At 40.9% G+C, this 25,859-nt stretch overlaps 1 protein-coding gene across 3 annotated transcripts in view; it reads left to right on the forward strand.

The window, feature by feature from the left end:
- The window catches only part of SIDT1 (SID1 transmembrane family member 1), a 99,679-nt gene that overhangs the window by 60,001 nt on the left and 13,819 nt on the right, over positions 1–25,859 (forward strand). For all 3 annotated transcript variants that reach the window (XM_046659910.1, XM_046659911.1, XM_046659912.1), the window contains exons 10-19: positions 2,246–2,289; positions 7,884–7,955; positions 9,320–9,465; positions 10,205–10,278; positions 12,194–12,260; positions 13,658–13,731; positions 14,696–14,819; positions 15,029–15,146; positions 23,593–23,729; positions 24,361–24,469. In XM_046659910.1, coding sequence (XP_046515866.1) covers positions 2,246–2,289; positions 7,884–7,955; positions 9,320–9,465; positions 10,205–10,278; positions 12,194–12,260; positions 13,658–13,731; positions 14,696–14,819; positions 15,029–15,146; positions 23,593–23,729; positions 24,361–24,469 — 965 coding nt within the window. The remainder of the gene's footprint in view (positions 1–2,245; positions 2,290–7,883; positions 7,956–9,319; positions 9,466–10,204; positions 10,279–12,193; positions 12,261–13,657; positions 13,732–14,695; positions 14,820–15,028; positions 15,147–23,592; positions 23,730–24,360; positions 24,470–25,859) is intronic.

Consider the following 25,859-nt stretch of genomic DNA (forward strand, 5'->3'; position numbering starts at 1 on the left):
TAGAAGATGGAGGAAAGGGCCATGAGTCAAGGAAAGCAGCCCGCCTCTAGAAGCTGGAAAAGGCAAGGAAATGGATACTCCCCTGGAGCCTCCAGAAGGAATACAGCCCTGCTGATACCTTGATTTTAGCCACATAATACTTATTTTGGAATTCTGACATCCAGAACCATAAGATAATACAGTTGTATTGTTCTAAACCACTAAATTTGTGATAATCTGTTACAGCAGCAATAGAAACTAAAACACATGACAGTATTCCCTGAATTTATCCACAGATTCAACACGATCCCTATCAAAATCCCAGCTGACTTTCCTATATAAATTGGCAAACTGATCCTAAAATTCATATGGAAATGCAAGGGACCTAGAATAGGTAAAACAATCATGAAAAGGAGAACAAAACTGGAGGTCTTACAATTCCTGGTATCAAAACTTACCACAAAACTACAGTAATCAAACTCTGCCGCTGACATAAGGGAAGACACACAGATCAGAGGAATAGAATTGAGAGTTCAGAAAGAAACCCTTCCATTTACGGTCAATCAATTTTTGGTAATTCAATGGAGAAAGGATATTCTCCTCAACAAATGGTGTTGCCAAACTAGGTATCCACATGAAAAAGAATGAAGCTCTACCCCTACCTCACATCATATACAAAAATTAACTCAAAATTGATCAAAGATCTAAATGTAAGAGCTAAATCTATAAAACTCTTAGAAAACATAGGTGTAAATCTCCATGACCTTGTATTAGGCAATAGTTTCTTAGATAGGACACCAAAAGCATAAGTAACAAAAGAAAAAATAGATAAATTTGATTTCATTAAAATTAAAACTTTTGTGCTTTTAAAAGGACATTATCGGGGCCGGCCCAGTGGCGCAGCAGTTAAGTGCGCACATTCCACTTCTCGGCAGCCCTGGGTTTGCTGGTTCGGATCCTGGGTGCAGACATGGCACTGCTTGGCAAAAGCCATGCTGTGGTAGGTGTCCCACGTATAAAGTAGAGGACAATGGGCATGGATGTTAGCTCAGGGCCAGTCTTCCTCAGCAAAAAGAGGAGGATTGGCAGTAGTTAGCTCAGGGCTAATCTTCCTCCAAAAAAAAAAAGAAAATGAGTTAAGAGTTTGAATAGACGTTTCTCCAAAGAAGATATCCAAATGGCCAATAAACATATGAAAAGATATTTAACATCATTAGCCACCAGGGAAATGCAAATCAAAACTACAATGAGATATCACTTTATATCCACTAGGATGGCTATAATAAAAAAAAATTTTAATGGAAAAAGAGTTGGTACGGATGTGGAGAAATTGTGACCTTCTACATTGCTAGTAGGAATGTAAAATAGTTCCTGCTATGAAGCTGCTGTGGACACCAGTTTGGAAGAAAAAGTTAAACGTAGAGTTACTTCATAAGCAGCACTTCCATTCCTAGGTATATACCCAAGAGAATTTAATATGTATGTCCACACAAAAATTTGTATGCAAATGTTCATAACAGTGTTATTCATGATAGCCAAAATGTGGAAACAGCCAAAAAGTGGAGACAACCCAAATGTCCATGAAGTGTAAACAAGTAAGGTAAACATGTCTATCCATACACTGGAATATTATTTAGCCATAAAAAGACCAATGTATTGATTCATGCTACCACATAGGCGAACCTTGAAAGCATTATGCTAAGTGAAAGAAGCCGATGAAAAAAGACCACATATAGTATGATTCCATTTATATGAAATGCCCAGAATAGGCAAATTTATAGAGACAGAAAGTAGATTAGTGATTGCTAGGGGCTGCAAGGAGTGGGGAATGGGGAGTAACTGCTGATTGGTTCAAAATTTATTTTGGGGATAATGAAAATATTCTGGAATTAGATGATGGTGATGGTTGCACAACTTTGTGAACATGCTAAAATTCATTGAATTGTGCACATTAAAGGGTGAATTTTATGGTCTGAATTATCTGACAATAAATTAATGAATTTATATATATATGTCTTGGAGTGGAATTGCTGGGTCATATGGTACCACTGTGTTTAACTTTTTGAGGAACCCCTGAACTGTTTTCCAAAGTGGCTGCACCATTTACAAGCCCACCAGCAATGTATCAGAGTTCCAGTTTCTCTACATCCAAAGGCTCATTTTTAAGAGCTCCTAGCAGACAAATCTTCAACAAAGTCCATAGGGAACGAATGTAAAGTGCTGAGGTTTCACTGTCTTAGGAGCATGTGTATGTGCTTGTTTGCAGGTTTCACAGAAAATCCATCGGTAAAGGCTTTGGCTCCAGTGATGGTAAGAAAATCCCTGGTTTCAATTCAAAATGATGTCAAGTATGTGGCAACATCCGATTTGGTACTTCTTTTGTCCCTCTGCCTTTTGTAATTTTCAAACCCTGCCTTGATTCCTATGCCATGGAGTAGTCTAATCCAGTGTTTCTGCAGAAAGCAGAGCTGGTGAGAACCAATTTTTAGAACTGATAATTACTGAGATACGGAGCTCACACTGAGAACCTGTGCTTGGAGTGTCCCTGGCAGTTATCCACGGCCCATTTGGCAGCCATTCATCTTTTTAAAATGTTTAATCTTTTCTAGGACATAAATTGTTCATACCTATCTTATCCCAAAATCGATTTGTGAACGGGTAAGAACTTGTGTCAGCTATGATACAGAATTTACTTTTCCCAAATTGAGATAGGGGCTTTTTTGTCAAGAAGCTAGAAAACTGAAATATTTGAGACCAGCAAGTGTAATAAAGAGTGTAACAACTTTGGGAAATCCAGAGTAATTGATTATCCAGCCAATGTAATGCGTCCTTTCCTCCATTCTGAGAATTTGAACAAAGGAATTCAATTGCCTGATCTTGTCATCAAAACTTAAAAAAAAAATTAAATGTCATTTTTTAAACTTGAGATATAATTGACATATGACACCGTATAAATTTCAGGTGTACAACAAAACAATTTGATATTTGTATATACAGTCATGTGTCGCTTAACAATGAGGATGCATTCTAAGAAATGCATCATTAGGCAATTTCCTCATTGTGTGAACATCATAGAGTATACTTACAGAAGCTGAGATGTTGTAGCCCACTACACACCAGGCTATATGGTACTAATATTATGGAACCTCTGTCGTTCATACGGTCTATTGTTGACCGAAACGTTATTATGTGGCACACAAAGTGATCACCACACTGAGTCTAGTTAACATCCATCACAACATATAGTTACAATTTTTTTTTCTTGTGATGAGAACTTTTAAGATCCACTCTCTTAGAAACTTTCAAATATACAATACAGTCTTACAACGAGCCCACAGAATCTTAGAAAGACACAAATCGACCCCCTACCCCACCCAGCAGGAACGTTTCTCCCTCTCCTGGAAGGATGCTTCTCCTGCCTCCCTTTGACTTTTGTCTTCCTTAATGTCAGCATGTCTATTTTTCCAGCCACCCAGGCAATTTGTTTTAGTAACATTCAGCTGACAATGTAAAAGACTGTGAAAGGACACCTGCTCTAGTGTCTAAAATGCTAAGTGCTACTTTCCCCTTTATTCATAAAATGTTTAAGTGAGTTTATCTTCTATCTGGATCTCATCATTTTCCTCCAGTGCTCTCCAGGTTTCACTCTTATTTTAGGCCTGGTTGAACTTGGGAAGCCTGACTGGTTGGATCCCATTGGTGCTCTGTGAATGAGTGGTCTGTTATTTTTATTGTATAAATGAAGTTATTTTATTACTGTAATGAGAATTAAAGAAATTCCATGTTTGGAAGGGTCCCCCAAACAATGAAGCATAGGTGGACAGAGCTGGGACTTGAGCCAGATCCTTGTCCAAGATCAAGAAAGCTCTGAAAAGTAGCTGAGAGCTAGAGGCACCCTTGAGAGGGCAAGCAGAAATGAATGAGTGACCAAAAAAAAGAATAAAGATGCATCAGTTAGGATTCGTGTGGCTGCAAGTAACTACAAAATATATCTGAAACAAGCTTAAATGATGAAGAGGCTTCTGTCCCTGGAAGTTGAGCGGAAGGTTGAGCTTCAGGATTGACTGAGTCCAGCAGTTCTGGTCCTGCCATTCCCTCACCTCTGCTTTACTCTCAGTGCCAATGGCGAGAGGGATCAGGTTCGTGCTCTCACCTGACAATGTCCAGAAGGAAGGACTTTTTCAGAAGCGCCCAGCAACTTCTTCTCATGTTTCATTGGCCTAGAGTGAATCACATCCTTCATGTTATACTAGTCACTGCAAAAGAATAGACTTACCTGCAGATCAATCAACTCTACTTATGAAATCACAGTGGGACCATCTTTCTCCAAGGCCGGGGTTTCTGAAACTCAACATTATTGACATTACAGGCCAGATAATTCTTTGTTGTTGGGAGCTGCCCTGTACATTGTAGGATGTTTCACCGCGTCCTTCACCTCTACCTGCTAGAAGTAGTACACTACCTCCTTGTACCGACTAAAAATGTCTCCAGACGTTGCCAACTGTCCTCTTGGGGGCAAAACAGTCTCCCACCTGCAACTGAGAATCACTGATTTATATACATTGGCTGCCAGGCATAGGTGAGGATACCTGAACAAAATCCCAGCTGAGTTAGGAAGTAGCGACTAGGAATGTTCACCACAAAGGGCTTTGAAATCGGGGCGGGCGGGGGGGGGGGGGGGGGGGGGGGGACAAGAAACCCCTGCCGTGCAGACAGGCTACAGGGAAAGATGGCACATGATCGCTAGTGAGACAAGACCTAGATGCTTAAGACAAGAGCAGAGAAGACAAGCTCCACCTGTGGGAAGAATCAGTTAGTAATTGCTTTGAGCACATCAACAGAGCATTGGGAAACCAGCATGGAGCAAGAGACAGAAGCGAGTGAAAAGCGCTTATCTGAAAAGCTTATCTGAAAGCTAGTATGAGAAACTCAGGGAGGGGAGCCAGGAGACAGAAATGTCTTTCTCTTGCAAGGGACAGGATCAGCGTGGCTGTGGGGCTCTGGGAAGCTCAGTGGAGCTCAGAGCTATAGGAAATGCCCTGGGGGCTGGTGCCCAGAGAAAATGCTAGGAGCAGTGTCTGAAAGAGGAAGGGGATCCCACTAGACTTGGCATGGTGTCTGCCCACATCAATGTGGAGCTAGACATCTGAGGAACTTGGCCTAATGCTTTCACCTTAGGTATGCTTCAGGTGGAGGAAATAGAGCCAGGTCCCTATAAGTTGCCAAATTGGTGGCAGCTCTGTTTTAGTTGCATGATGATAGGAATGCTGCCATTGGAAAATCTGTCAGCAACTCTGCATTTGTTTTTCTTTGATTTGCCTTCAGTTCTTTAAGTTGTATTTGAAAAATGTTGACATTGGCTCCAACCATACTAAATAGCAAAAGGATCTCTTTCATACTTCATAGGATAAAGAAGGAGATAAGACCCTAGAGCCCAGGTAAAGTAAAAATAGGTTGATAAAGAGCTGCTTCAGGCTGTGAAGGGACTTGATTACTGTGGCGTGAGTGAACAGACACTGTATTCTCCCTTCGTCACTTAGTACTGAAGACAGGTGCTTCTGTGGGAATCTGAGGGATACTAGAAAAGGCTCTGTGCTCTAAAAACGTTTCCTCCAGTGCCTCTCAGAGTGGAGAAATCCCCCATTTCTCACCATTGTTAAAGAGCCTGTACAGAAATTCAGTTATCAGCTGGAAAGAGACGAATGAAGCGTGCCTCACCAGCTTCTGGGACCACACGAACCTGGAGTGAAGCATCAGTGAGGGCTGCTTTCTCAAGTGAGAGAGCTCGACAAACCTGTAAAGTATGTAGATTTAAGAACTAATTGGCCAATCAAATCCTTCCCTGGATAGAGCCATGACTGAATCAGCCTCTCAGCAAAGAGCAGGGTCCAGAGGGAATAAGACAGGCAGTGTGTTGAGACTGGAGGAGTCAAGGAGCACGGGCCATTATCAGGTTCTGTGGCAATGGGTCTCAGACTCTAATTCTGCTCTTCTCCAAATTTCCTTGACTTTTGTTGCCTAGCGTTTTCTTCTAGAGAATTTTACTTTTACATCAATCTGTAAAGATTGGTGGTTTTCTTCATTTTCTCCTCAGCTTTTGGAACAAAACATGAAACTGGTTGGGATAGGTAGCCAACTGGGATAAAAGTGAAATTTCATGGCAGCGAGTTCACATCATCTCTGACTCCCTCTTCAGAGTTCAACCTCCTGAATCCAGAAACAGAACGGGGCAGGACAATTATAATCATGAAGTCCTGAAAGATCCAAACATGCTCAAAATGAAATGAAGTTTTTCTCCTTACATGGAGCATTTAACATAAAAAGCAAGCATGCAAGCATGTGCTGTTCTGTGTTCGTAAAGTGACAGATGGCAAAAGGCTCATGCTAAGAGAAAAACGCACCAGAACAAGTTTGCTCATTGAGATGAGCCCACTCACGACCATATACGTGTGCTTCTTTCTGGCCGGAACAGCTTGGTCTGTCCTATAAACTGATATTTTGTGTTTAATTCTGCTTTCTAAACACCGTATAGTTAAATACATGTGTGGCTTGCCTTCTGGGAGCATCGATCATACTTGAGGTTCGGGAGAGAATGCTTTAGTTTTTGCATTCTAGGAAGGCTTTAGATTAGAAAAATTGACAGACTGCTGTTATCCCATGTTGGCCAGTCTCATATTTAAATGGTGCATATAAAAGCCCATAGATTTAAATCATTTTTATGTGCTGGCAGTTGTATTGCACATGAACATCTCGATGCTCTTGTCCATCACAGAACCGCCTGTGTTGCGGTTTCTCAGGGTGAAGGGACTGGCGACTAGTCAAAGCCTGATCACGTGTGGATCCAAGTCGGAGCAGAGCGCCGAAATCCGTGATACCTCCAGGTCTGAACGGACCCACACGGCTGGCTTTGACTCTTTAATGAAGTTGTTGCCTAACAAAACAGGGATCATTCTTGTTTGCTTGCTTCCTTTGATTTTAGTCTCTGTGCTTTTTCCTTTTTTGATTACAGACCCAAAAAACATTGGTGCCCACAAACCACTTCGACCTCCTGCCACAACTGAACTCAAGCATTTTCCTATGCACACTTCTTCCCACAGCAGAGGGCTTCCCAGTAACACCAAAATGCCAAAAATTCTGGGGGTTAGGATTTTAGTGTCATTCTTTACCTGCTATTTGCACGTTTAATATTTTTTAAAAATTACATCTTAAATAAGGGACATCAGTTAATGGTTAAAAATAGGGAGCTTAAGCTTGAAAAGAGAAAACATGAAGGATACTGAGGGAAATGTAAGACCATCACCGGGGCCGGTGGGGAGGCCAGTACAGTGGTTTCTGTGAGGCTCCCTGCAATGAACTAGGCAGAAGGAAGGCACTAGCGTGACCCAACAGGGGCCCACGGGCAGCAGCAGTCAAGCTAAAAAGCAAGAGACTTGTGCTTAGATACCTTTTAAAATGTGAGTTTGTCGTGGTCGAGATGCAAATGAGCCTCAACCTCCTTGTCTCCTTTGAAGCATATTCGTGAGCACTCCATGAAAGTAACACACTTAGTGCCAGTTATTCATGTTTTGAAGGAAAATTCCTGTATTTTTTCTTTTTTTTTTTTTCTTCAATTAAGTTTAATAATTGACCGAGACCAATACAATGAACCACTATCCATCCACTATCTGACTGACTCCGGGCAAATTACTTGATCTCTCAGCACCTCCCTTTTATCATCTTTAAAAAGGTGAGAATAATAGTACCCACCTCATAGAGTTGTTGAAAAATTAAAAAAGTAAATTCCTGGAAAGAACTTAGAAGAGTGGCTGATACACAGAAAGTTTCAATAAACTACTTAGAGTTGTGTTCTTTTGTTTTAGCAACTGGACATAAAGTGGCTGCCTCTTTGCTTTTCTCTTTAACAGGCTCTGGAAATATGGCGGTGTCACATCCCATTGCTGCCAGCACCCCTGAAGGGAGCAATTATGGGGCAATAGGTATTTCCTACAATGAGTCCGTTCACGCGAGTGTTTCTTTATTCTCCAGAAAATAGGATACAGAGGGCTTTCCAGCCACTAATAACTGTGAGAGTTGGCAAGACAGTCATCATAGAAGATTGTCTTTTGTTTATAAGATGAATTGGTTGGACGATCTGGAAGGCTCTTTCCAGCTCTAACTTTCTCCAGTTCTATTGTTCTCTTTCTTGGGTCCGCTAGCCATCCTTGAGCAGAATTCCCTACTACGGTTGCCATCAATTTCTAAAGCCCCCATGGGAATTTTTTCACACCCAGCCTGAGTTAGGGCATGAAAGATGTGTCCGAGTCTGATGTCAGGGAGCCCATCAATTGACCAGTTGTTTCATTCTCAGGTTTCAGTGGAGTAAGGGCGATGAGAAGACTCAGGCTGTGCTACAGGTGAACACGGCTGAGGCCTGATGATCTTCCATTTGGGCTAACTTCATAACTGAACCTGCTCACTGCCACCCAGTCATGCACACGCAACCCCCAGGGTTCATTCAGTGGCCTGAAAGGGCCAGAAATCCTACCCCTGTCTTGTCAGAGTAGGGGTGCATTGATGCTTCCATGCACTTCCCTGGCACCTGTGGGCCTATGAAGGGTGTGCCTTAAATGTCAGTGTAGAGGGACCGGGAATCCTGGATCCCTGCCCTCTCATTCTGTAACTTTGAGGAGCATGTGGGCTCAGTGCAGGCGACTTATTTCTGGCTCTGCAAGAGCAGGGTTTTTTTTTTAACCATCTGAACAGAAGAAATAAAGCGGAAGGTAGGCTCGGCTCCTGTGCTCATCAAGCTGCACAAATTCCCATCTGCTCTGGGAAACATTCATGGGAACACAAGGACTCTTCTTCCTGAGAATGTTGTTTTCATTATATAATCACAGATATGGCATGTGGGGGATTTCTGTGTACAAATACTTTATCTACAAGAAATGTCTAGCTGCGGGATATGTATGTGCTTACACATATATGTGGTGGATGCTATACATAACTATGTGCATGTGTATGGTTATATATTTATGTTCATATTTTAAAATATGAAGCATGAAATATAAGCATAATATTATCTTTGCATCCAAATAGTTAACAGAGCAGATGCCTTTATATTTCTCATATGTATTCAGCCCTAGAAATAGACAATCTAAATATAAAAATAGGAGAAGAGGAAAATTAGAAGTCCATTGAGGAGGAATTGAGAGAAAGAACATGTGTCATGGGTAAGGAGTTAGTTTTTACCGACACAACATTTTCAAGAATGAGTCAGCTCTGTGCTTTTTGAAGAAAGGAAGGGGTGGGCTCCATCGGTTCTTCTGGACTTTGGAAGGTGGCTGAGTCTTCTCTGTTTCAGATGACTCAAGCTCCAGTCCTGGCAGGCAGATGTCCTCCTCTGACGGGGGACATACCTACCAGTCAGATACGGACAGCTCCGTCGAGGAGACTGACTTCGACACCATGCCGGATATTGAGAGTGATAAGAACATCATCCGGACCAAGGTACCGATGCCTGGCCATACTCTTGGGGAGGACACCAAGTTGGCAGTCGAATACAACTTCAGCAATGCCTCAGTTTCCCTTTTTTTATTTTCCCTTCAGGGGAAGTCAGATTTCCCAGAGGGCTTTTTAGATAAGACATAATTACAGACTAAAAGCAACACTCTGTTAATTAGCACTTCTTTCTGGAGGAAGAAAGTGAGAGCATTAAAGAGAACAGAGCGTTAAACAACCCCCAGAGTCTGAAGGGGCTGACTGAGGATAATAAAGGAGGAAGGGATCCAACCAGATGGAAGAAAGGATTCATTGAGGGATGTACCTGGGAAAATGCCCAGTTCTGTACATATCATCCTTCAGGAATGGAGCTCATTTCTTTCTGGTGTGTGTTTATTATATTGTGTTGTATCTAGTAAGGGATATGCAGTGAATTGCATAATTTCAACCCTGTGATTCAAGAACCACACAGTGGACGTCTCTGAAAACTGGGAAACCAATTCTTGAGATATAAGAGGCATTCAAGACTCCCAACAGATTTCCCACATCAGCCAATCCTTATTATTCCAAGAGAAATACTAGAATTTTTATTAAGGTATTCTGGGAAAAGCAAAATTAAAAGAAAAGTCTTGTTAAATAATTTTAATCCCTAGTGAGGGATTGAATTGAAATTTGTAAAGCTCTCCTTTGTATCTTATGCAGAAAAAAGCCAAGTACAGTTTGCCTTCTCTTTTTATTTGGCATCCAGATGTTCCTTTACCTGTCAGATCTGTCCAGGAAGGATCGAAGAATTATCAGCAAAAAGTATAAGATTTATTTTTGGTGAGTAGATGACCAGCAGGACCATGGTTCCCTTAAGTAGAATTAAAGTTTTCTTTGTAAAAGCCACAGTTACTTGGGGCTGGCCTGGGGGTGTAGCATTTAAGTTTGTGCCCTGTGCTTCGGTGGCCTGGGCTCTGCCAGTTTGGAACCCAGGTGCAGACCTCCAGACGGCTTATGAAGCCATGCTGTGACAGAGGTCCCACGTATAAAGTAAAGGGAGATGGGCACGGATGTTAGCTCAGGGCTAATCATCCTCAAAAAGAAAAAATTAAGAAAAAAAAAAAAGCCGCAGTTACTTATGTCACGGGTCTCAGTGTTCAATGAGATGCACATATAGGTGTTTCAAGGATCCAGGTCACATTCCATAGGAAAAACAAAAATAAGCTAAAAAAGGAAACTGGTCCTAAATTAAATAAATACAAAGTAAAAATAAGAACAGTAGTAGACATCATCGCTGATCATCAGGGAAATGCAAATCAAAACTACACTAAGATATCACCTTACCCCCATTAGAATGACAAAAATATCTAAAACTAATAGTAACAAATGTTGGAGAGGTTGTGGAGAAAAAGGAACCCTTATACACTGCTGGTGGGAATGCAAACTGGTGCAGCCACTATGGAAAACAGTATGGAGATTCCTCAAAAAATTAAAAATAGAACTACCATACGATCCAGCCATCCCACTACTGGGTGTTTATCCAAAGAGCTTGAAGTCAGCGATCCCAAAAGTCCTGTGCACCCCAATGTTCATTGCAGCATTATTTACAATAGCCAAGACATGGAACCAACCTAAGTGCCCATCAACAGACGAATGGATAAAGAAGATGTGGTACATATATACAATGGAATACCACTCAGCTGCAAAACAGAACAAAATCATCCCGTTTGCAATAACATGGATGGACCTTGAGGGAATTATGTTAAGTGAAATAAGCCAGCTAGAGAAGGATAATCTGTGTATGACTCCACTCATATGAGGAATTTAAAAATGTGGACTAAGAACAGTTTAGTGGATACCAGGGGAAAGGTGGGGTGGGGGTGGGCACAAAGGGTGAAGTGGTACACCTACAACACAAATGACAAACATTAATGTACAACTGAAATTTCACAAGATTGTAACCTATCATTAACTCAATTAAAAAAAAAGAAAAAAGAATAGTAGCAGAATCCCATATGTTTAGGGAGCACCCAAAGTCTTCTTCCAGAAAGATAATCTAACAATAACATTAATGTCACTACCTTCTAGGAGACTTGCTAAACTGTACCCATTCCCTCCTCTCCTCACCAGGCCTTGCTCTTGGTTTCAGGGACTAGATGCCTAGAGCTTCTCAGAGTAGCTGGAAACTACCCTATTTATCACCAGCCAATGATAAATAGACATGTGATGGTCAAACACACAGAAGCAGCTTCCCTCCGAGCTGAGAGGCTGAGCTGCCTGGCAGGGACTGGTCCCTCCCCTCAGAAACCCCAGACTGATGCTTGTGACAGCTCTTCCCATTCTTTTCTCTGCTCTTTTACCTGGATAAGGATATTGAGGGGGGAAAAAAGGGACAGGTGGGGCCACATGGAATTCCGTAATGGGACCATCATTTTGGAACCCCGGAACCTTGGAAGCGATACCTCAGAGGGTCACATCCCTTTCATATGATCCATCACCCGTTACTTAGACTCTGGTCACTTTTAATCTAACAAGATCCTAAAGAGATAGGCTCTCGTTAATCATTTGGTTAAACCAGAAGCAAGTATAGTTGACACTGTTTTACAAATGACTGGAGAAAGAGGAGCCACACAATCAGTTTCTGATTACTTTTGTGAGTTAACTAGGGAGTTATAAGGTGCAAGCATTCTTTTAAAAAAGTGAGCAAAGATTCCATTGTTAATTCGGAAATAACTATTTCTTTCTGCCTGCATAGGAACATCATCACTATTGCTGTGTTTTATGTACTGCCTGTGATCCAGCTGGTCATCACCTACCAGACAGTAAGTGTTGTCCTGAACCCCAGAATCTTGGCTTTCCTCCTGCAGGGAGAGATCTTTGCTATGACTTACAGAGAAAAGCATAACTTGGGATCAGTCCAAGAATTATTTCCCGTTTGGGTTCCAATCGGACTTCTCTAATAATTCCTATTTGACTGATCTTGAAGTCTAGTTCTTGATTGTTTTATCACAGAGGGACCTGGGACCTCTTGTGTTATTTTGTCTACCAAGCTGAGAATATTCTCTCTTGCACTCATTCAGTCATCAAATCTATCAACTGCATCTGTTATTTACCTGTCTGAACTTTCCACCATCGTGGGATAATGAGTAGAATAAAGTTCTAGAGCAGAACAAAGAAACTTTATGTCTAATTTAGTCCGTGCCCTCTCATTGAGGGTAAATATTTTTTGTAAAGCTAAAAACATCTTCACAAAACTAATAAAATATTAAAATAGAAAATAAAAACTACAATAAACAAATAAATATCATAATTAAAACAGCTTGAGAATCCCCGCTGTTCCTTCATAGAACCTTCTCTAGGATTTATTATACATGCAAAAGTCCTTTTAGAATACCATGAGGCTGGAGGTGTTTCTAATGCAATGGCTCTCAAAATTTGCTGTGCGTTAAAATCATCTGGGGAACTTTTTAAAGTCCCAGTGTCCAAGCTGTACGCCACACCAATTAGATCGGAGTCTCTGACAGTGGAACCAGTCACATCATTGGTTAAACTCCCAGTGATTCCATCATACAGCCAAGTTTGGAGCCAATGGTTTTATAATATTTAGCCAATTTCATACTTATTATCTGATGAGGACAAGGCCTTTATGAGGTTTGAGCACCACAGTTTATAATCTAAATATTTTCTGAATATTTAGGGGCCTTGTCAGAAGATATAGCTGTCCTGTGATTTGGGAATGTTCTTAGGTTCTTAATGATAAATATGGAAAACTGAACACACATCTTCCCATGTCTCCCTGCCCTGTGGTTATCATTTCCACATAGAGGATGGGACAGCTCCCTACCCTCCGAGCATTCGTCTAGAAAATAGGACATCGTATATCATGACAGTCCTAATAGGCATGTCCCAATGTCAGCATCTTTTCACATTTCTTGTATAATGAGAACAAAGGAAACGTACTCAGTTGAATCCACACTGAGGCCATGACATGGAGGACACAGAATATTTCAGTTCAAAGCAAGACAGTGGCATTTAAATGAAATGTGCCTGAGCTGGGGAAAGGTGGCAGACAATGGCCCATCCCCTGCCGAGGAGGGGCGCTGGTTACACTGGAAATCACTGACTATCACTGTGAGCAGAGTCTGCTTTTTGTGCTTTCAGGCTGGGCTCAGGGGACGGAGAAAATCTGCATTTCCTCTTCTCACTCTTGGTCTTGCAGGTAGTCCACGTCACTGGCAACCAGGACATCTGCTACTACAACTTCCTCTGTGCTCACCCCCTGGGCAGCCTGAGGTAGACCCAGTCCTCTAGTTACTCTTGAGGCATTTAGAGATTCCTTTCTGCGTAATGTTGTGATTTCAGGTTTTAAAAATACTAAAAACAACTGTGGAAAACTACCCCAGTCAAGGGTAAAAAGAATGAAATCAAGAACCTATGCTCCTCTCATTCCTGTGTGGGGGCCTCAGGAAACGTTCCTAATAAACTGCTGAGGAGAAGGCAGGGATGTCTTTGAAAAGATGAGGTCCCTGGCTGTGATGACGCTCATGCATGGACATGAGCTGCTAGTCATTCAATCTGTTAAATAGCTTCATAAGCTAGGTGGGGTCATTCTCACCTCTTTTAAAGATGAAAAGTGTAAGGACTTGTTGAAGGTCCCTCAGCTGTTAGTGATGTCGGGATCCGAACCCAGGCCTGCTGCCTCTAAGGTCATGCTCTAGCCACCAAAACATGACAAAGTGGGAAGAGCATTTGCCTGGGGGTTGGGAGCCTGGCATCTTGTTCCAGAACTGAACCAGCCTCAGTTTCCTGAAATAAAGCTGCTGGCTGTGACCAACAGACACATATCCTGAAATTCACAGTTCCACAGCTGAAATATTGACACGTAACATGGGCCCATCTATGAGAATTCCCTCTCACAGTATAGCTGAAGCTTGGCCAGACTGCTGTCTTTGGAGCAGCTCTCTTTCCTAGGATTGGTTCCATGCCAGCGCCACCGGGACAAGAGAGGCTTGGGCGGGTGCTAGGGAAGCTGAGCAGGCACTGCTGAGAGGAAACATACACATTATCACAGTCTACGCATCCTAAAATGAAGGAGCTAGGTTAAAGATGATTCCTGATGATCTTCCAGTCCTGAAATCTCTTGAAAGTTTAGTGGTGGAAAATACGAGAAGCTGAGTTCACTCACTCGTTCATGATTCATTTGTTCTCTGAATCTCTGATGGCCTTGACTCTCATGGTTTCTATCTCATCCCTTTAGTGCCTTCAACAACATCCTCAGTAACCTGGGCCACGTGCTCCTGGGCTTCCTCTTCCTGCTGATAGTCTTGCACCGGGATATTCTCCATCGAAGAGCCCTGGAAGCCAAGGACATCTTCGCCATGGTGAGGAGAGGGAGGGTAAATCAGAAGCAGGAGCCAGGAAGGGTTATGGTTCCAAATAGGATCTGCAAAGGGGAGGGACATCTGGCTTGATGATGTGATGATGGACTATGTGCAATGAACCACACAAGGCCAGAAGCCTAGGTTTCTAGGTTCTGTGGCTATGTCATTAATGAGTAGCTTTCTGTTGACCGTGCTTTCTCCTGTTTCAGGAGTATGGGATCCCCAAACACTTTGGTCTCTTCTATGCTATGGGCATCGCGCTGATGATGGAAGGAGTGCTCAGTGCTTGTTACCACGTCTGCCCTAATTACTCCAACTTCCAATTCGGTAATTAGAATTTACATCAACTACATGGATTTGAGTTATAGGAGTCTTATCCTGGGACCTTCCAAAAAAATGCCAAAGTCATGCCTGTAAGAATTAAATGACATTTTACTTGAATTGATGTGATCTAAGGGCATCTCACCACAGGGCGTGGTTTCTGCATGTCGTACCATCTTTTCTCTCTGACTACCTTTCAGACTAGAAAATGCTCGACACTGAATGTTGATCCCATGGCTGGATCTGTAGGTGGGCCGTGCGCTAGGTGTTAGGCAGCAGGTCAGGTAGAATCCACCAACAGACATCTGGAAAGGTCCCTCAGTATAACTTGACCTAACTTAGCAATAGGCTGCTTTGGGATGAAAGTAATAGAAAACCGAATTCAATTGGATTAAATAATATGGACATTTATCAGGTCACCCTCTGCAAATCCCAAGGTAGAAAGGGCGTGTGGTTGGTCTATCTAGTGACTCTGGATCCCTTTCTCTGAGAACCCTTTGGTTGTGCCCAGCCTGCATGCTGGTTTATCCTCAGGCTATCAGGGAACCGATGGTGGCAAAAATAGCTACAACAGGTCCTGGGTTTCTCTTTCTACCCAACGATGTTTGGAGGATGCAGCAAGCTGGCTTCCAGGAGCCTTCGTTTAAGAGCAAAAATCCCCAGATGATATCCCCTCACACCTCAGTAGTTTAAACAGTCATGAGCCCATTCCAGCATCCTTCCCGTGATGGTTGGCTCAGGCCTTGGTCGCTACACCAATCACAGTGGCAAAGGACATGGGATGACCTGTAGACCAATGAGAGCCATCCCTGGAACCAGGGGTGCAGCTAGCCTTACCAAAGCAAATGGACTGGGAGGGTGTGCATGTCTGAGTTGAAATGGGGCTAAGATATTTGAGTCACTATCAATACTCTGTCAGGAAGAAGGAAGAGAAGAGTTGATGTTGGTGGTAGGCAATTAACAATGTCCTTCACTCTCAAGTACTATCAGAATCTTTTTAAAGAGTCATTTTTATGTTTGTGCTCTAGCCTCTGGCTGGTAACTCAGAACACCACAGAAATTCTCTGCAAATTTTTTTTTTAATTAGAAAACATTTTCAACAGAGAACACCGTAGAGAACAGTAACATTCACCACTCAGAATGAACAAATGCCAACATTTGAAAATATTTGCCTTACATCTACTTTTTAAGAAATAAAACATTGTGTAAAGTTGAGGTTCTGTTTTGAACTGCTTTCCATAGCTGTTTCCCTCTCTGCTTCCCTAGAGGCAACAACTATGATAAATTTGATGTTTATCCTTCCAGGTTTTTAGTTTTACTATATTTGTAGTAAATTAATTTATTGCACTTTGTCCTGCAACCTTCTTTTTTTCCTTTTTTTAATTTTATTGAGGTCATAATAGTTTATAACATTGTGAAATTTCAGTGGTATGTTATTATTTGTCAGTCACATTGTCATATAAATGTGCCCCTTCACCCCTTATGTCCACCCCCCAACCCCCTTCCCCTCTGGTAACCACTAAACTGTTCTCTTTGTCCATGTGTTAGTTTATCTTCCACATATGAGTGAAATCATACGGTGTCTGTCTTTCTCTGTCTGGCTTATTTCTTTTAATATAATACACTCAAGGTCCATCTGTATTGTTGCGAATGGAATGATTTTGTCTTTTTCATGGCTGAGTAATATTCCAGTGTGTGTGTGTGTGTGTGTGTGTGTGTGTATACATACACCATATCTTCTTTATCCAATCTTCAGTTGGTGGGCACTTGGATTGCTTCCACTTCTTGGCTATTAATGAATAATGCTGCAAGGAACACAAGGGGTGCATAAATCTCTTTGAATTGTTGATTTCAAGTTCTTTAGATAAATACCCAGCAGTGGGATAGCTGGGTCATATGGTATTTCTATTTTTAATTTTTTGAGAAATCTCCATACTATTTTCCATAGTGGATGCACCAGTTTGCAATCCCACCAGCAGTATGTGATGGTTCCCTTTTCTTCACATCCTTTCCAACATTTGCTATTTTTTGTCTTGGTGATTATAGCCATTATAATGGGTGTAAGATGATATCTTAGTGTAGTTTTGATTTGCATTTCCCTGATGATTAGTGATGTTGAACATCTTTTCATTTTCCTGTTGCTCATCTATATATCTTGTTTGGAAAAATGTCTGTTCATATCCTCTGCCCATTTTTTGATCAAGTCATTTGCTTTTTTATTGTTGAGTTGTATGAGTTCTTCATATGTTTTGGAGATTAACCCTTTGTCGGATACATGATTTGCAAATATTTTCTCCCAGTTGGTGGGGTGTATCTTCATTTTGTTTCTGGTTTCCTTTGCCTTGCAGAAGCTCCTTAATCTGATGAAGCTCCATTTGTTAATCTTTTCTTTTGTTTCCCTTGCCCAAGTAGACATGGTATTCGTAACAATCCTTCTAAGATTGATGTCAAAGAGGGTACTGCCTATATTTTCTTCTAGGAGTTTTATGGTTTCAGGTCTTACCTTTAAGTCTTTAATCCATTTTTGAGTTAATTTTTGTGTATGGCAAAAACAATGGTCTACTTTCATTCTTTTGCATGTGGCTGTCTAGTTTTCCCAACACCATTTATTGAAGAGAGTTTCCTTTCTCCATTGTTTGTTCTGGGCTACTTTGTCAAAGATTAGCTGTCCATAGATGTGTGGGTTTATTTCTGGGCTTTCAATTCTGTTCCATTGATCTGTGTGTCTGTTTTTGTACCAGTACCATGCTGTTTTGATTACTATAGCTTTGTAGTATATTTTGAAGTCCGGGATTGTGATGCCTCCAACTTTGCTCTTTTTTTCTCGGGATTTCTTTAGCTGTTCAGGGTCTTTTGTTGCTCCAAATGAATTTTGGGATCCTTTGTTCTATTTTCGTGAAGAATGTCATTAGGATTCTGATTGGGATTGCATTGAATCTGTAGATTGCTTTAGGTAGTTTGGACATTTTAACTATATTTGTTCTTTCAATCCATGTGTATGGAATATATTTTCATTTCTTTATGTCATCATTGATTTCTTTCAAAAATGTGTTATAGTTTTCATTGTACAGGTCTTTCACATCCTTGTTTAAATTTATTCCTCGATATTTTATTCTCTTTGTTGTGATTGTAAATGAGATTTTATCCTTGAGTTCTCTTTCTGTTAGTTCGGTATTAGAGTATAGAAATGCAACTGATTTTTGTAGGTTGATTTTGTACCCTGGAACATTACTGTAGTTGTTGATTATTTCCAATAGTTTTCCAATAGATTCCTTAGGGTTCTGTATATATATAAAATCATATCATCTGCAAACAGTGAGAGTTTTGCTTCTTCATTGCCTATTTGTGTTTGTTTTATTTCTTTTTCTTACCTAATTGCTCTGGCCAAAACCATAGTACTATGTTGAATAAGAGTGGTGAGAGTGGGTACCCTTGTCTTGTTCCTATTCTCAGAGGGAGGGCTTTCAGTGTTTCCCCAGTGAGTATGATGTTGGCTGTGGGTTTGCCACATATGGCCTTTACTATATGAGGTACTTTCCTTTTATCTCCTTTTTATTGAGAGTTTTTTTAATCATAAATGGATGTTGGATTTTGTCAAATGCTTTCTCTGTGTCTATTGAGATGATCATGTGGTTTTTATTCCTCATTTTGTTAATGTGGTGTATGACGTTGATTGATTTGCAGATGTTGAACCATCCCTGCATCCCTGGTAGAAATTCCGCCTGATCATGGTGTATGATCTTTTTAATGTATTGCTGTATTCAGTTTGCCAATATTTTGTTGGAGGATTTTTGCATCTATTTCATCAGCAATTTTGGCCTGTAATTTTCCTTCTTTGTGTTGTCCTTGTCTGGCTTTGGGATGAGGTTGATGTTGGCCTCATAAAATGTGTTAGGAAGTGTTTCATCTTCTTCAACATTTTTGAACAGTTTGAGAAGGATGGGTATTAAATCTTCTTTGAATGTTTGGTAGAATTCTCCAGAGAAGCCATCTGGTCCTGGACTTTTATTTTTGGGGATTTTTTGATTACTATTTCAATCTATTTACTTGTGATTGGTCTATTCAGATTCTCTATTTCTTCTTGATTCAGTTTTGGGAGGTTGTATGAGTATGAGAATTTATCTGTTTCTTCTGGATTGTCTAATTTGTTGGCATATAGTTTCTCATAGTATTCTCTTATAATCCTTTATATTCTGTGGTATCTGTTGTAATTGCTCCTCTTCCATTTCTAATTTTATTTATTTGAGCTTTCTCTCTTTTTTCCTTAGTGAGACTGGCTAAAGGTTTGTGAAGTTTTTTTATCTTCTCAAAGAATCAGCTCTTACTTTCATTGTTACTTTCAACTATTTTTTGGTTTGAATTTCCTTTATTTCTGTTCTAATTTTTGTTATTTCCCTCCTTCTGCTGACTTTGGGCTTTGTTTTTTCTTCTTTTTATAATTCTCTTAGGTGTAGGTTAAGATTTCTTTGAGATTTTTGTTGTTTGTTAAGGTGGGCCCATGTTGCTATGAATTTCCCTCTTAGGACCACTTTTGCTGCATCTCATATGAGTTGGTATGGTGTATTTTCATTTTCACTTGCCTCCAGATATTTTTTAATTTCTCCTTTAATTTCTTCATTGATCCATTAGTTGTTTAGTAGCATGTTGTTTAGTCTCCACATATTTGTCACTTTCCCAGCTTTTTTGTTCTACTTGATTTCTAGTGTCATAGAATTATGGTCAGAAAAGATACTTGATATGATTTCGATCTTCTTAAATTTATTGAAATTTACCTTGTTTCCCAAGATATGGTCTATCCTTGAGAATGTTCCATGTGCACTTGAGAAGAATGTGTATTCTGCTGGTTTTGGATGGAGTGTTCTGTATATATCTATTAAGTCCACCTGGTCTAGGTTTTCATTTAAAGCCACTATTTCCTTGTTGACTTTCTGTCTGGATGATCTATCCATTGGTGTAAGTGGTGTGTTAAGGTCTCCTACTATTATTGTCTTATTGTTGATATCTCCTTTTAGGTTTGTTAATAGTTGCTTTATGTACTTTTGTGCTCCTGTGTCACATGCATATATAAGTGTTTTGTCTTCTTGCTGGAGTGTCCCTTTTATCATTATATACTGCCCCTCTTTGTCTCTCACTGCCTATTTTATCTTGAAGTCTACTCTGTCTGATATAAGTATGGCAACATGTGCTTGCTTTTGTTTGCCATTAGCTTGCAGTATCATCTTCCATCACTTCACTCTGAGCCTGTGTTTGTCTTTAGAGCTGAGATGTGTTTCCTGGAGGAAGCATATTTTTGGGTCTTGTTTTTTAATCCATCCAGCCGCTCTGTGTCTTTTGATTGGTGAATTCAATCCATTTACATTTAGAGTGATTATTGATATATGAGGGCTTAATGCTGCCATTTTATCACTCGTTTTCCCATTGTTCTGTATTTCTCTTGTTTCTTGTCCCATGTATTTCAGACTACCACTTCAGTTTGGTAGTTCTCTATGATGGTTTTCTCAGTTTTCTCTTTATTTATCATTCGTGTCTCAGTACTGATTACTTGTTTGGTGGTTACCATGAGACTTGTGTAAAAAATCTCATAGATGACATAGTCTATTTTCTGATAGTCTCTCATCTCCTTAGACTAAGGCAATTCCATCTCTTTCCTCTTCCCCTTCTAAGTTATCATTATTACAATTTATTCCATCTTGTGTTGTGAGTTTGTGGTTAAAATGATGAGATTATATTTATTTTTGATGCTTTTCTTCCTTTTATCTTTATTGTTAATTAAATGTTTGCTAACCTGTTCTGATAGATAGCTGCAATTTTCTCATTTTGTCTGTGTATTTATCTCCTTTCCTAAGGCTTTTTAAACCACTTCCTTTTCTTTCAGGTACGAGGGCCTTCTTGATCATATCTCGTAAGGAGAGTCTTGTGGTGATGAACTCCCTTAGCTTTTGTTTATCTGGGAAAGTTTTTATTTCTCCTTCATATCTGAAGGATATTTTCACTGGATAGAGTATTCTTGGCTGAAAATTTTTGTCTTTCAGAATTTTGAATATATCATTCCACTCTCTCCTAGCCTGTAAGGTTTTTGCGGAGAAATCCTCTGAAAGCCTGATAGGGGTTCCTTTGTTAGTTATTTTTTTTTTGCCTTGCTTCCCTTAATATTTTTTCTTTGTCATTGACTTTTGCCAGTTTTACTACTACATTCTTGGAGAAAGTCTTTTTACATTGGTATAATTAGAAGTTCTATTAGCTTCTCTTACTCATATTTCCAGCTCCCTCCTCAAGTTTGGGAGGTTCTCAACTATTAATTCTTTGAACAAGCTTTCTTCTCCATTCTCCTTCTGTTCTCCCTCTGGAATACCTATAATCCTTATGTTACATTTACTAATTGAGTCAGATATTTCTCAGAGAATTCTTCATTTCTTTTTAGTCTTAGTTCTCTCTCCTCTTCCATCTGATGTATTTCTATATTTCTGTCCTCCAGACTGCTAATTCTGTTGTCCACAATAGCAGCTCTGTTATTCAGGGAGTCCAGATTTTTCTTTATCTCAGCCATTGTGTTTTTCATCTCCAAGTTTCTGATTGGTTTTTCTTTATAGTTTCAATCTCTTTTGTGAATAATTCCCTCTGTTTATTAATTTTGTTCCTGATTTCATTGAACTGTCTATATGTATTTTCTTGTAACTTGTTGAGTTTTTTTATGATAGCTATTTTGAATTCTCTGTCATTAGGTTATAAATTTATGTGCCTTCAGGATTGATTTCTGAGTGCTTGTCATTTTCCTTCTGGTCTGGAGTATTAATATACCTCTTCATCCTATTTGATGGGGTGGATTTTTGCCTTTGCATAGTGATGGTATGTGGTTGCAGCTTCCACCTGCCACCACTGGGGGCAATCAAGAGCTGTGTATTCTGAGGCCACTGTGACCCCTGGTGACTGTGCCTGTCCTTTGTAGTCTATGCTGACAGGTCCTATCTGTGATTTCCAGTTCACTCACTCACAGCTGCTGCTTTTCTAACTTATGCACAGGCACTCTGGCCAACCAGCTTAACTGGAGCACCAGGAGGGAGGAGGGGCACTATCTTTCACCTGTGTGATCCCGGCTGCATTCTTGCTTTGCCTTCACTGTCTGCTCTCCTGAGGGGCTGGCTTGATGAAAACACCCCCACAATAGCTTAGCCACCTCTGTTTGGGGCTTTCCCATGGGCTGTGACAGAACTTGGAGAGTGAAGGTGTTCCTTGGAGAGCTGCCCCTTTCCCCTTTCTCAGAGCCATGTGCAGTCCTGTGCCCTGGGTTGCTGACATTTGGAGAGGGAGAGGAGATCCCCTTACCTCTTTCCACTTCCTCCAGGAGGTCCAGCACCTCCACTTTCAGACATATGGCTGCGTGGGCCTCTCACATGTATTTTGTGTTGTGTGAATGTCCTCTGTTAGTTTATCAGTGTGCTTTTTGTTGTATCTTAGGGGGGAGAGTCTAAGGGAAGAGTTCAGTCTGCCATGATGCTGACATCACTCCTCTGAAACCTTCTTTTTTTATTCAACAGTATGTTTTCAAGATTTATTAATATTGAATCAAGGACATCTAGTTCATTCATTTTTAAGGATTGTCATATTCTGTAATAAAAAATATATCATAAGTATCAATTTCTCTACTGATCATTTAGATTCTGCCAGTATTTTGCATTACAGACAATGCTACAATGAATATCCTTATATACTTATCTTTGTGCACATGTGAGAGAGGTTCCCTGGGATATCTGGAAGTAGAACTTTTGGGTCACCTGGTTTACACTCCTTCCATTTTACCAAAAGCTGCCAAGTTTCTATCCGGTATTAATTCCCACTCCCAGTAGCTGAGTGAGTGTTCCCATTTCCCTACATCATCACTAACGTGTTTTTGTTAGACATTTAATTTTTTTGCTACATTTTTGAACAACGTGGACATTGCATTGTTGTTTTAATTTGCATTTCTGTAACTCTCATGCAGCTAAGCCACATTTAATTTCTAGCTGTTTTCCATCCCTCGGCTATAAAGCTATAGATGAGCAGTAATCAATGTGGTTATATTTCAGGATGCTGAGAAGGACCTCTGACACCCACCTACGATTGTTTTTATTGTCACACTGCCTTAACTGTCACCATGATGGCTTCTTTTGTTATTGTCATTGAACATCAGCATTTAAATGCAAATACTCCTGCAAGTAGAGAAAGTCAACTATTTATCATATCATCAGATACTTCTCTTCTGTGAACTAGAAACAGCCTTGGGTGGTTGAAGTGGAGTAAGTGGAGGTTGCCTAGAGAATGTCCCTGGGGAGGCTGGCATGTTGGAGGTCTCCACACAATGTGAGGGCAGCAAATACTCCAAGGCCTGAAGGGAGGGGAGTCTCCAAGGCTGAAGAGAAATCCGTCTGTCATCTACTGGATCCTGATTGTCTCGGCCCTTCCTCTGTGCCCGCAGACACCTCTTTCATGTACATGATTGCTGGCCTCTGCATGCTGAAGCTCTACCAGACCCGCCACCCAGACATCAATGCCAGTGCTTATGCTGCCTATGCCTCCTTTGCCGGGGTCATCACTGTCACCGTCCTCGGAGTGGTGCGTCCCTCCTCACAGCCTCCAGCCCAGCTCACAAAAAGCGCCCTCTTGGGAGGTTTTTGTTGTTTATTCTTTGGGTGAACAGGTTTGAATTAATCATAATCCTTGGTTCATGACACACTCCCACCATTGGTCCATTCATGGCATTTTATTTAATTATTTAGCTAGATATTTTTATTAATGTAACAGACCCCTGTAAAATCACCCCTAGAGAGTTTTAATGTAAAGCTGGGACCTGACTCATGTGAGACTGAATAGAGATGTACAAGCTGATTGGAGAAACTGACTTGAAGAACAGAAACTGCTTTCTAAATGTGCATAGACAGCAACTAATTGGTTGTCTTCAGTTGTTTGAAGGGCGTTAGCCCCCAACTTTAGGCCTATTGCCCCTTCGCCATTATTGTTCAGCTGCCTCACCCATTTCTTCCCTTTTCCATTTTCACTTGCCCAGGTAGCCATTCTTTTTCCTGCCCTGGGTGCACTAAGAGCTGTGTAAGCTCAGAGAAGAGGGCATCCAAAATGCACGCATAGCTTGGTTTTGACTCCCTACGCATACATGAGGGCCAGAATGATTTTAGTGAGTTCTCTGGGAAAATCCCCAGATGAAGGTAACTTCCATCTTTACTCCTAGGTGTGTGGAAAAAATGAAACGTGGTTCTGGGTCATCTTCTCTGCAATCCATATCCTGGCTTCTCTGGCCCTCAGCACTCAGATCTACTACATGGGTCGCTTCAAGATAGGTGAGTCACCTGTTACTCTTTATTAAACATGCTGATTAACTTAGCCTAAGAAAGCATTGTCTTTGCTTATCCTAAACAGAAGTGTTACCGGGTTCTGTGTTGTGTTTAATTAATAGCATATATTCTCCCCAGGAGCTTCCTCTCCTCTATAGGATTGCGATAAACTATGATCACTGGTTATGTTCAGCTGAGAAACTAAGCTTGCTGTCCTCAGAGCTCAGTCATACCTCCAGCTCCAAGTCCTAACCACTTTACAATCCACCAAACTTTGAAAGTGAGTTTGTAGCACTGTATGATCATTACACCACTATTCTACCCAGCGGAATATTTTTAGGTTTGTAGCATTTAAAAGGAGCATTTTCTCTAACCATGCTAAAGGGTTATCAAGAATTAATTATATATTATTTTCAAATTCTAGGACTAGAATTTTTTGAGACCAACTTGCCAATCTTAGAGGCAGGACACCTGCAGAACTCCCTCCAACCATGTAAATGCATCACATTAGAACACTGAGTATTCTCCAGAAATCAGCTTCTGATCTGCTATTGATCAGACATCATTCCTGGGAGCAGGTTTAAGTTATTTTAGAGCATTTATATTTCTATATAACATAAGCCTATGCCTAATGTTTGCAGAGCCCAGGGCAGGAGTTCAAATAAAAGCACACATACCATATTTGTAAAAATGTAAAGTTATATAGCAGACTGAAAAACTACTAAGCATGTGAAATAAGGCAAGGATGGAAGGAAGGAAGGAAGGAAGTGGGGGAGGGAGAGAGAGAAGAAAGGAAGACCAACAAACTGATAAATATAATATGCCATCATAACAATCTAAAAGGTCCAGGTTCAAATTTAGAATTCTCATTTCCTCAGAAGAACACTCCAGAGCATAGCTCTATGGGACAGCTGGCCCCAACCTCTGCCCCTCTTTTCTTCCCACCTCCATCTCTGTCCTACATCTTCAGAGATCTTGTAGGTATGCATATGGGCACCATTGCCCAGTATCCGGTTGGCCACTCCTTGCCCCTAGAGGTGTACCGTCTAGTGGTGCCATCTGCCCTCAGGAAGATAGACTAGGGCAGGGGCCATATAGACTCTGAGACAGGCTCATGGCCATCTGGGCAGAGAATCTGGAGTGTGGCCTAGAAGGAGAAGGAGTAGGCCCCTGCCCGGCAGACTCTTCACTCAGTGGGGAATGAGGGCCTCTAAAATATAAGACCCCTCTTGACCAGATCTAAGAGAGATTCTCCGTAAACAAGTGGCTCTAAGTTTAGAAGGCTGAGTAAGACAATTTCTCATTTTCGTGGTTTGGTTTTCCCTGTTGGCTTGGTCAGTAGATTTTCCCTTGGCATTAACACGGCCAGTGTGCCTCCAAATCCCCCAGTGGAAAC

This window comes from Equus quagga, chromosome 4, assembly GCF_021613505.1.
Source record: "Equus quagga isolate Etosha38 chromosome 4, UCLA_HA_Equagga_1.0, whole genome shotgun sequence".
NCBI lineage: Eukaryota > Metazoa > Chordata > Mammalia > Perissodactyla > Equidae > Equus > Equus quagga.